Here is a 12,600-nt window from a genome sequence, read left to right on the forward strand (position 1 = left end):
ACACTTTCATTGCTTTCTACGTAATGTCCTTTATTAACTAAACCACTATCTTTACAGTACAAATCATAATCTACTTTCACTTAGTATCAGTACTTTTACATTCGTGCTGTATTACTTTAATATCACTTAGTACATGTAGTTTCACTGATGCTGGTAATAGTACATAATCGTTACTATGGTAATCAATACACTACACACGTGCAGATAAACTGGGTTCGACTCCCGGCGACGCTGTTTTCTGTTTCTTTGTACCATTTTCTTTTTTTTTTTCCTGTTTGGTGTCTTTTTTTTAACACTTTTTTCCCTTTTTGCGGTTTTTTTCTTTTTTCCTACTGCTTACCCTGCTGGTCATGCACTTGTATCAGTATATAATTTAAGTTTAAGTCCGGAGTTTTATTTTGGCAAAGGGATTTCAAAAGCTCTTGATCTGCATACTGGCCAAGCTTACGACCAGATAAAAACCAAGACATGTTCCTCCTCTTAAACAGTTGAATTTTTTTCAATGTTAGTTGACATCATGACAAATAACACACAGTACACCACAAACTGTACTAATTTACACGAACACCCACAAGTGACCCACTGGCGAAAGTTAAACTTGCCTTTTGTACATCGTCTTAAACATCAATATTATTACCCTAAAATCTCCACTGGGTTTGCCCCAAAAATATAATTAAACGAAACCGTTTATTGGCTTTCGGGATTTAATTACAGAATTCACCTTCTGAGCGTCAGATTTCACGTGTAGTTTCACGTGACTTTTGACGACCTTTGTTGTAAACAAACCCGCAAAGTTCGGACATTCGTTCTCTGCCACATACTGAACTTGTACGAACTACACTCGCTATTTCAAGTTTGCGTTAGTTTATAAATGTTATTTCCCTTTCGCTGTTTGAGACTCGAAACGTTTAAGGTTCAAAAATGTCTGAGCAGAAGAATAAGAGCGATTTTAAGGCCAAGAACATGGCAGAAGTTACGGCAGGAACGAGGAGTGCTTGCAATGGAAATTCCGCTCTCAGCAGCTGAAATGGTGTTAACATTGGAACTAAACCTCGAAAGAGATAAAACCGGTGATGTGGGCAAATTTCATGATACATACATAATTCACATTTCAAAATTCATGATCACACGCGATCACACGCTATTAATTCACCAATCCATTTTCGCTACAAAGACAGTTTGGCTATTTGTTGTTTGACGTTTTCCTTTTCAATTTGTACATTACGGCAAACAGGGACTCGACACTTTTGATGACGGTTATGTTGATGGCATTTACTTACTGAGGTTGAATCAAGATGTCTGTAGCAAAAAAGTGCAGGCTTTTGTGAACATACACTGGATTTATATTTAATCGTGTAGAGACAAAAGGAGGCAGTGTACTATACTTCAGGCAAGATAAGCATAAGCTTGCTTATATTTCAGCGTATAAAAGGCGGTCGAGACGAAAATGTAAGCACACTGCCGTATAATGAATTATAAATGTGTCTGCATCATTAGTTTCATTTTCTTCAAGTTTAGATCCACCTTGCAAAACCATTCTTTCAACTGAAGAGGAGATTTCTACGCGCTTGTTGAAACTCCATGTACCGGCGAATATTTTTTCTGTTTTACCACACTCGAGGCGGTTAAAGTCACTCCAGATCTTCCGCTTTGACATTTTGAACCTTAAACTATTCGATTTTCAAACAGCGAAAGGGAAGAAAAATATATAAGTTAACGTTAACTCGAAGTAGCGACTCGTAGTTCGTACATGTACAGTATGTGAGAGAGAACAGATGTCCGAACTTTGCGGGTTTGTTTACAACAAAGGTCATCAAAAGTCACGTGAAACTACACGTGAAATCTAACGCTCAGAAGGTGAATTACAGGTGTATGCCCAATACTGTATTAAAATGCGCCGGTAAAGCAGCGAGATTCAATGCTCACAGTCTCTCACAAATACCTGTCATTTAGCTTCCTCTTTCAACGCTATAGCAAAGCGAACTTTGAGAGGAATGATATGGGTATGGGGTTCCACTGGCTCTGAGGAGCTGAAAATACGCACAATGTAAAGTATAATACATCCTTTCATGAACCTCCTATTGCTGTGTCTAAACTTCTCAATCTTGCTGTGCACTGGCCCTCAAAAGAGTGACGGGTCGGTATGATTGCCCGTAAAATTTGCTCAACAATAGAAAGGAATCTTTAAAATTCATTACACCACTGGACATTTCTTTCCCAAAAAAGTACTTACGTCCAGTTTTCTTTGACAATAGAATCTTAAAATCTCCAAATCCTAGAAATCGGAACAGTATATCCGTGATTAAATCGAAATTTTTATCCGTCTCTTCGATGAACACTTTGCTCGCCATTTTGGAAGTTATTGACGCGAGACGTGACTTCATACTGGCAGGCTGACTGTACCAAGGATTTCCTAGGCGACACCTCCCCCCCCCACCCCCTGGGCTGAATAAATTTGGTTGAATACTGATTTAACCTGAAATCGATTTGATCTACGGCATCATTGACACCACCCATGCACTTTATCATAACTGTTTGGGCTTCTTTTCATAAACTCTTGTCTCATGAAATGTTGAAAACTTCCCCCTCCGGTTAAGAATAGCTGTTTCCCTGAAACAAGAAGAGCCATTTCAACAATGGCTACGGCTCCTTTGTCTTTAATATTATAGAATTGCGGTTGTAAAAAGACCATATTGTCGAACAGTTCATTTAAATGCTTTAAGAGTAAAGAGGCTTTTCTACTGCTTCTCTGGCCCATTTAGACCGCGAACCAAACGCTGTAAAATCTACAGCAACAAAAAGTTTATTGTAATTAGGATGATGCGCTCGAATGTTCTTAATCAGTGACGCCTGTTTCTTGATACAATTGACCAAACTGGTAAAATTACCATTTGAACGTTGCAAAATCTTTTCCGCGCGAATGTGATGGGAAATGTAGTTTGAACCTAGAGTCTTATTTATAAAGTCATCAACAATTTCCAAAAATTTCTCATTGAAAAATGCAACAGGTGCGTTAAAAGGGAATAATGGATATCTATTGGAAGTGGAAAGAACGCTCGATCTGGGAGCTCCTTGTTTCCTCTCTACTGTTCGATCCCAACACACTTACTTCCTTTGACGACTTTGTTGAGAAAAGATTCAACCAATCGAAGCATTCCGGAATCCACGCGAACAGTTTAACTTTTCGATATATTGAAGCCACGTCTAGTTTGGAGACTTTGAATTTCCGTGGTTTGTTGTCGGTGGAAAGCTTCTTTACCATAACTAAATCGTATCAGTAAGTCCAACTTGTCTTGGCGAACACTCTGAAATTTTTCCCAGCTCACTAAAGTGCTGTATCCATGTGAACGAAGCGTGTTGTTAAATGCGCTCAGACTGTAGTACAATGCCAGTGTTTGAGTGTCATCACTGCTCATTTCATAACCAAAAAACTGTGAATCAATTACAAAAGGTACAACAACTTGGTGCCCACTGTAGCTTGCTAAAGCCGCAAGTGCGATCAGATAGTTAGTGGCCATTGAAAGTTCTTCCCAGTATCGAAATGCGATGTAAAATTTCATGTTCCTACTTTGTCTTGAGCTGTCGTCTTGTTGTACAAAATTACCTCCATTCAATACCTCATTAATTTCTCTTGCAAAGTTAAATTGCCATGCTTTTTGAGGTGGCTTCCACAGATAAACTATGACATGTAAAAGGACTATGACAACTATCCCCATACACAAAGGTTTAAACGCTCGCCGCGCGGAAAAATTCATCACCGGTTTCCGTCGTTTATGCGTATTTTACCACGTCAAAATACATATGGCTGTTTGCGCTCCTTGCAGTCATATCAGTAGTCATATCAAGCGTTTCCCAATTGAATATTTAAAAAATACATAAGTAGTAGTCTCGAGTAAACGCTATTTTAGTGGAATAAAATTCAATTCTCCATTCCTGCAATCATAATGAGCAGTAAATATTTCACGATAACTTCTCTGTATTCGCAAGATTGAAAGATTGGGATAAAATGGCTGTGAACACATGAACATCAATTTAAGAAAATTGTCAAAAATTTCGTAACTTCCTCGACAGTAAATTAACTGCTTAACTTATTACGTATGCAGAAACAGAGATCGGCCAATACAGACATGAATGAGAATTCTACAACTTCAAGAATAGCCTCCAAGGCAGCCGTTTTTATGCGAAAATTCCAGTTTGCCTTGTCCGTAGGGATCATTAGTCCGCGCTGCCAATGCGTTTTGGGTCACGTGGTCCGAGCGAGTCTCTCCTATAGAGGATCTCTGAGGAAACAGAAATTTGTATCGGGCGTCAAAACGGAAGGAGGTTAAAATCAATTTGTGGTGAGCGTGGCTGTTTTTTTTAAAAGTGATTTTAGTGTATTTATCTGTAGTATGGTAGAATTGCGGATGACCGAGCGCAGAAATTCCATTCCAGCTTATGATTTCTCACTACCCAGATCTGAGTAGTGCTTCTGATAGGTTAAAGAAACTTTCCCTCGCGGCATAACTAATTAGAAGCACTACGCAGATCATCAGTATGGTGTTTCAACCTCGTTCTCAGGTTCTCTCTCATGGTATTTCTGAGCGTGTGTCTCAGACGTTATTTCGCTGGGAACCAAGTGGTGGCGTCGCGAAATGTCGGCAATTTTTTCAGTCTACTATAAACCCGAACTGCTCTTCTCATATTTTTTTTGTCAAAACAAACCTTCGTGGATGCCAGCTTAATGCACTTTTCACTGATAAAAAGCTTGTTTGATTAACCCACGAACGTACACGCAAACTCATAGCCCCACCGTAGTACAAGGGGGGGGGGGGGATGACCCCTCCCCGGAGTTTTTGATATGTTACAGTATCTCGCAACGATTTTATCTTGAGTGGAAATTCTTAAGATGAGGTATATTAGTATTCAATCCAAACTTATTTGCTTATCTTCAAGTTAATTAGGAAGAAAAAAGATTAATAAATTGTTGTCAAGGAAAGATTATGTGGGTGGCTGTTGTTAATGTAAATTAACAATTAAGAGGTATTTATGCTTAGATTTTACAAATTCAGTGGAAGCTTTCATCAGAGGGCAATAACCATAAGACCTTTTGGGTGATTTTTGCAGGCATGGCACTTAATTGCCATCTAGCCTGCGTGGCAGGCGTTTAAAGGGGAAGGGGGAATTTGGGCGCGCGAGAGCGCGCGAGGGTGAAAGGAAAGGAACCCCTCCTCCCTCCTCCCTCGCGCGCTCTTGCGCCCTCGATTCCCTTCCCCTTCCCTTTCTAACGCCTGCCACGCAGACTATTGCCATCCGTTGCAACAGCCGACAAGACAGTTTCGCCGCCTGAATATAGTCTTAAATAACCGAAACTGGACCTCTATCTTTAAAACTCAATTGATGCAAAGACTCATTTCATCGGTTTTTTTTAAAGATGGCCAATATCTGAATAGAATGACATAGGCCTTTTAGGTTTCGTACTGCACATTCATATCACTACAAGGATCTGAACTAAAAGAAAATTAAAAATGATACTAAACTGATAGAGTGATTTTCGTTTGAGTGTCGTAAAACCAAAACCAAAGTAATTACTCTGGCCAATCACATAGGACACAGACAATACACTGAACCAATCAAAACTCGAAGTAATTACATGTGGCTGACGCAAAGCGCGGGAAAATGCATGCGAGCGCGTCACAATTGGCTTTGGTTTTACTTCTGATTGGGTGAAAAGGTGGCGCGAATCTTTTAAGTCAATCGCGTCGTGTAGAAAGTGCAAAACCAATTACTTTTCGACACTCAAATGAAAACCGCTCTAGTAGTAATTAGAGTAATACAGACACCAATAAAAGTCAGTGAAACGTGTGGTCAGTGTGTTCTACTATTTATTTACGTTAAGTTAAAATTGAAAGGTTTTTATACACGTGTATTTCAAATTGGTTACAGACCGTCTCAGTTCTAACCTGTTACGCCTCAACATGATGAAACGTTGCGTTAATTCACAAAACTGGAAAATCTAATTCCGATCAACTAACCCCGAGGTATGCTCCGATATACGCCTGCTAACGACAAATAGGGTTTACCCAAGTTAATAAAAATGATATTGTAGTAGCTCAGTGTTTTTGGTTCTTATAGAAAATGAAGATTCTTCCTTTAAAAATTGGTTCCAGTTTCGTGAGTCAACTTTGTCATGTATGATGGTATGAGAAATGCTAACATTGATTTACAAATGATTCGAAAAGCAATGCCAAAAAAAACTAAGCATAAACCCTGGTCAGTATCATTACTCCAACTTGATTGGCGTGATAATGAACACAAAACTGATAATTAAGAAATGCTTTCTATTCCTGAAACTCGGAACCGGAGACGTTTTGAGCGCCGTGAACTGAGATCTAGCCAATATATATTTTTTTTGTGCGAACATTTCAATTCTTTACGCATCTATTACCTATTAAGTCGTCTTATTGCAAATGAAAAACTGGAAAAAAATAGATGACATCAAAGATTCTTAAAACTGACCACTTACAAGTCGCAAAAGATCTTCGCTGGTATAAACAGCTAGGGGGATCACATTTACTATCGCCACTAATATATGTCTTTTCCATCGTCTTCGCAAAACAGCCATGACCGCCAAATTCTGATAACGAGTCTCGATTGCTAAAGAAACACTAGTGAAAAACCATTCAATCACTAGCTGAACTGAAGTGCACTTGGCAAATAACTGTAGTACCTCGAAAAGGGAATTATCTTGCAGGCAAAGAAACTTGTGTAAGTAAATAAACCCGTTCACAGACACTATAGCAGTCGATTCAGACAACATACTCATGATAGCAATATCAGCCATGAGTCTCTCACGGCGAGGGGTACGGAAACTTCCCCAAGGAGCTGATTTTCTTTTCCACAACATATGACAAATGTGATCTATGAAAACCATCGTACTTCGTTCTATAACTTCTGCAGCGCCGTGAATGATTCCCAAAATAGCAATGTATTCTAGAGTGTCCAGATCGGCTTGCAAAGCTCGGGAGATGACAGCTGATCCGTAAAACAAAGGCCCAAGTAAAACATAAGAATATCCCGGATGGGAAATATTGTATAACCTCTGAACACAAACTCGTGCGATTACCTTCAAGATGGGGACGATGAGAGGAAAAAAGAGTGCAATTAAGAGTTTGTCTTGGTTGTTATTCTTCGGGTCAGCATATGCTGGATATATAAAGTACTGACCAATCTGTCCAATGAAGAACGTAAGAAAGACGGGTACAATCATTTGAAAGAACAAGGTCAGTTTGCTTTTGGTCCTTGAACGTGGGCAGAAATGATTGGCCACCACGTACATTTCCAAGCAGATGCTAATGATAAAGATGGCGTTGAGGGGAAACCAGGTTAAGAAGCTGGAAATACTCACATGAGATAAAGTTAAAGCTCTGCAAGCAACGCGATAAAGTGAATCTAAACAGTAGCAAAGAAAAGAAACTAGAAATAGTTTCCTTTTGATCCCAATTAACTGAAATGGACGGAAAAGTAAAAGAAGAAAAGTAAAGGGCCAGATATAAAAGAAACCACAGCCAATCACACCAGAAATTGTTATTTTCCATTGCATTTGAACTGAGGTTGAGTTATGTGAATGATGGCAGCTCAAATATAAACTCTTAAATCGCGCGTAACAGATTAGCGTGTATAGTGTACCCATTACTGTAGCAGCAAGAACCGAGATCAAAGCTCCAATACACATTGATTTGCCAACTGTACAGAGAGCGGATGGCCTTAGACGTTTCCAAGCCATTGCCCTATCATCTTCTTGATGTTCATCAGTTACTTCATCTGGTAAGCATGCATTAATAACTTTAATATCAAGACCACTCGACCCGAGACAATCCCATGTGGTAGCTTCTCTGTCACTGTATTCTTGGTAAATAAGCTCATCGACTGGTTGGTAATACCATTCTCGACCAGTGCTTTCTAGAGGACTGTAGCCAAAAGCTTCTGCTGTGAATTCAGGTTCCGCTGGATTGTAATGCTCTGTTACACCTCGTGTAAAACTGAACAAGATTTGACCAACTACCTCTGCCAGTACAATCATTTTATACGAGTGAACGTCAAACGTCGTCTTATTTTGTTGTGATCTGCGATTGTAAAGCTCCACCCGGCTTTATTTATTCGCATGGCCATCTGACGTGTTGCTTTCTTGCTGCTGTTGGGGCGTTGTATTTTTAGTACCATTTCTGTTTATTTGTTGAAGCACGCATTTTTTCACTTTACTTATTTGTGCCCATCTGTTCATTTTTATTTAAATTGCCATTGGATGAAGCCTATAAAGAACTATGAAAAGGGATTACACCAATCATAAGGCAAGCTTAAAAGCGGTCTCAAGGGGTGAGTATTTGAGTTTTGTAAAAAAAATTATGAATGGGAAAGAATCATGTGGTGTCTACGCTGTAGGCTATGCTGTATAAAAATTGCCATAAGCTCACATCCTGATAAGATGAAAGGTAACATTTCCTTTCCATCTGGGGATCGGACTATCCGGTTTCAATTTTACACATATCGGGTGGTGTAAAGAGTTTAGAAAAGCTCCTTTTCTCAAACCAGTCTAGGATATCTTGTATCGACTAATTTTTACAAAACACACACCAGAGATCGTATCAGAAAGGCTTGTACAACTATTTTTGGAATTTAAAGGCGGAAGTTTTCCGGAATTGAACTGAAGCGCCCAAATACTCATACGCTGAGCTGAAGGTCATATATATCTGGCTGGATTCGCTGAAACGTGGCTAAAGAAATTTCAAGTGCCTTTTAACAATTTCACATCTAAGTCGAATGGAAAGCAGTTAAAAGTCTCTAGCTAAGGCTTATTGCTGGCAACAGATGATAAATTTCACTCGCAGAAGTAACAGGATTTTTGCGATAAAATAAACAACTAGTTTGAAACGTCGGGAAAGTATAACTTTTTAGTCAGTTAAACCATGGGGCCCATAGCTAAGTTTCTGCGGAGAACACTAGATTTTAAATCCACAAAATTAATTGATCACAGAATAGGCTTTCTAAGACAAAATCACCTACACTAAAGACTCACGGAGCGTCTCTATGCTTGGCACAAAGGTTTCTGGTAACACGGGCGCAACCACATACCTGAGTTTTGTCTATCAACACTTTTGGTAAATCATGCAATAAATGACTGACGGGCAATCATAACACTTCCGAAAACCACTCATAATACTTCCACACTTAACACGGGCGAAACATCGTCAAATTACTCCGTAAAACTCTCGCTTTCTTCACATAACTCGTCACATGGAACTTTTTTCGACCCACACAGTTGCTTAATTCAAGATCCCGGATGTACACCAGCAGTTGAAAAGAAGACGTAGAGCCCCTGCCGGCGTAGAACAATGTTTAACTAAGTCTTTGGCCTGGTCCAAAATCAGCATCAATTTCCATCTCGCAGAATAGCTTTCATCCCTAGAACTTATACTACTCTGTGAAGCTAAAGACTTGTTACTGCCAAAAACAAAGCTTGCAATATCCAATCTTTCCGTCTCAAGCACGGGATCAGTCTTTCACCCGTGTAGCCAAACTCAGAGACGAAATACGAGAAGATATTGGACGCAGGAGACTTTGCCAATCGTGAGACTTGTTCCTTCATAAGGCTTAATGATACCTTCCGGAAAACTTTGCTCAAGGCAACCAAAAAAACTCTGAGACAAACCATTACGAGAGTCGAGTTCAGTCTAATACGCGCGCTGATTTCAAACTGACATTTACTGAGAGAATTATGGGAAGTCATAAAAAGCGTTTTTTTTTGGGGGGGGAGGGGGGGGTGGTAGGTTAATAGCCAGTGAGAAACTCCTGAAAGTCTATATATTGCAGCGTATCACTGGTTTTCACATGACGTCACTAAAATTCAAAATAAAAAACTATCGATCCTACCGAGATTTAACTTTCACTATGCATTAGAGCAGCTAAAAACTAATTTTCATACAAATATTCGCTTCAAAAGGGTTCTTGGTTTTGTGAGAGAGTACGCTTGAATTTCTAGGCTTTTGCGTGACGCGGCATTTACATGACGGCCAAGAGAGCTGTCATGTAGGTTAAAAAAATGACTTATTTAAGGAAATCTTGCCATCTAAACAGTTCATGTATTAGAAAAAGTATTACTTTAATGTTTATGATTTTCTCGAAGAATAAATTCACGCTTCTGTAGCAAAACTCGGTAACAGATGTTTCTGTTGGTTTCCGTCCGCCATGTTGGAGCTCATCCAGGTGAGCACCAGCATGGCGTCTCCATACAAATCTCTATAATTTTGGGTAAAACATTTCTTCGGATATCTCGAATACGAAATATTCCTCTGACCTGAATCTGGGCGAGGGTCTTTGTATATGTACCTCCTTTCATTTCCCACGGATTCTGGACTTTATCTATTGAACGGTTTTGATTTTTATTTTGATCTATTTTGAATGGCGTGACACTGAAAACCAGCCATTCAGTAAATATTCGGTAAAAATTAATTAAATAAAAAGTAACAATCGAAAGAAAAAAGAACGAAAGAAACAAAACAAAACATGCTCCACCACAAGACTCAGTAAAGGTATATTAGAGAGATTTCTACAGCCATGTTTTAGCAAATCCAAAATGAAATGAAGCTGCTTACCCCTTTTCAATGTGGCTTTCGTAAGGGTCATTCTATTGAATCTGGTGTTATCTCTTTCACCGACACTATTCGCCGAGATATCGATCAGGGGTGTTTGAAAGGAGCAGTATTTATAAACCTGAGGAAAGCGTTTGACATTGTCGATCATAAGTTTCTCTTGGAGAAGCTGCGAGGATTTGGACTGGAAGGCATTGAGTTAGTCTAGTTTAAAGACTACCTCAGTAACAGAACTCAAGTCCAGTGGGGTACCAGTCCTTTTTCTCAGGTCCCTGTGCGTTACCCTCTGGTGTGCCCCAGGGCTCTATTTTGGGTCTAATTTTGTTTGTTTTATTTATTAACGATCTTCCACATGCACTATCCTGTTATACGCTGATGATGCAGTCATTTTCTTTGCTCAAAGAGACGCCATGGTGATCGAGAAGGAATGAGGAACTTAGTCGCATTAAACAACTGGGAAACATAAGAACTTTCTGTTTTTAAACAAGCGCAAGACCGAAGTTGTGATATTTGGAACGGACGCCAGGATCTCCCAAGTTTCCAGCTTTAAGTTTTACATAGGAAATTATGAACTAACTACGGTCAGTGAATCATTAAGTACTTGGGCGTTGTTCTAAACGAAAATTTATCTTGAAAGGCACATCATAGTATGTTATTGCTAAAGGAGGTAAAAGAGTAGGAATGTTGGGACGACTCCGGAAGAACTTGACAGAAGGTGCGGCCAACATTCTGTATAAGTCGCTTATAGTTCCGATTTTCGATTACTGTGATAGTATTTGGTTCTGCTTTAACAAGTGCGACGCGCGTAAGCAGACTGTCTTGAACGCCTCCAACGTTGAGCAGCCAAAATTTTATCTATGTCCAGTTCAAGTAACATTGCTATGCAAATTTTAAAATGGGTACCTCTAGAGACCCACAGATACAAATATGTCTGTAAGTTAGTTAAGAAATGCCTAGCTAATAACGTCCCTCAGTTCCTTTGTAATTATTTCACCTTTCACCGGGATGTCGTTCCCAGGATTACACGTCAGAGTAACTGTCCTTGTATCCAGCAAGTTAGGACTGAAGCTTCCAAGATAGCCTTCTGACTGGCTGTATGAAGTAATTTGTAATAAATTTTTGAATAAATAAATTTTTAAACTAGATCCTTTTATGTCGACAACGCAATTATCTCTTTGTTTTTCGTATATTTTTATTCTTATTGACTGTAAGAGGTTTTAGAAACATCCGAATTTAGTGCTTTTTACATTTTTATCAATTAGGTTAAGTTTTTTTGTGATAATTTTAGGCTGTTAATATAGTCCTTTTGTATTGTAAATAATTTATTTTTCAGGGCTCCTGTTGATAACAGAATCTCCCGTCACTCTGATGGGATTCCCCTGATTAAACAAAGGCGTTATTTACAACGCGCAGTTCGCCAAAGTCAGGGGCACCCAACGCATCAATTTTCGGAAAATATCTGTTCGGAAAACGATTTGAGATCTAGTATTTTCGGAACATTTGTTGTAAAATTTATTGCTTGCCTGTTTCTCTTAGGATTTTCGAACATCTAAAAAATGGTATAAGTGCCCACTTTTAACGGATTTTTAACCTAAAAAGGTCAACTAGAATTTTCGGGAGCCTTTTTGCTAGTTGAAGTTTTCGTAAAGGTAAGTTTTGATCCCTATAATTATTGGATCACTAGACTTTCAGCTAGGAAATCCGAACAGATGAAAAGTTTTTAGGGGATGAAAATATGCCTATGTCTACCGTTTAAATACCAAAATACGTTTAAGAATGCTATGTTTAAGTGGTTTTGAGCTGTGTTCTCGTCGGGTGCCCCTGCAAGGTGAATTCGTAATGTCCAATCCCTTGCTGATTACTTGTCTTAGTTCTGCGGCACAACAGTATGTCCAACTGATTTTTGCTGTCGTTTCAACTGTAAATTATCCGAAGTGATATTACCCCCGTAGCATTTCTAGCTTTTTTTTTT

At 39.1% G+C, this 12,600-nt stretch overlaps 1 protein-coding gene across 1 annotated transcript; it reads right to left on the reverse strand.

Moving 5' to 3' along the window:
• Positions 1–6,408: 6,408 nt before the first annotated feature.
• Positions 6,409–8,062, reverse strand: LOC140938122 (uncharacterized). The gene has a single exon (XM_073387650.1). It carries the CDS (start codon positions 8,060–8,062, stop codon positions 6,488–6,490), a length of 1,575 nt encoding a protein of 524 aa, XP_073243751.1. The 3' UTR covers positions 6,409–6,487.
• Positions 8,063–12,600: the final 4,538 nt, after the last annotated feature.

Source organism: Porites lutea, chromosome 5 (assembly GCF_958299795.1).
Source record: "Porites lutea chromosome 5, jaPorLute2.1, whole genome shotgun sequence".
In the NCBI taxonomy this organism is placed as follows: Eukaryota; Metazoa; Cnidaria; class Anthozoa; order Scleractinia; family Poritidae; genus Porites; species Porites lutea.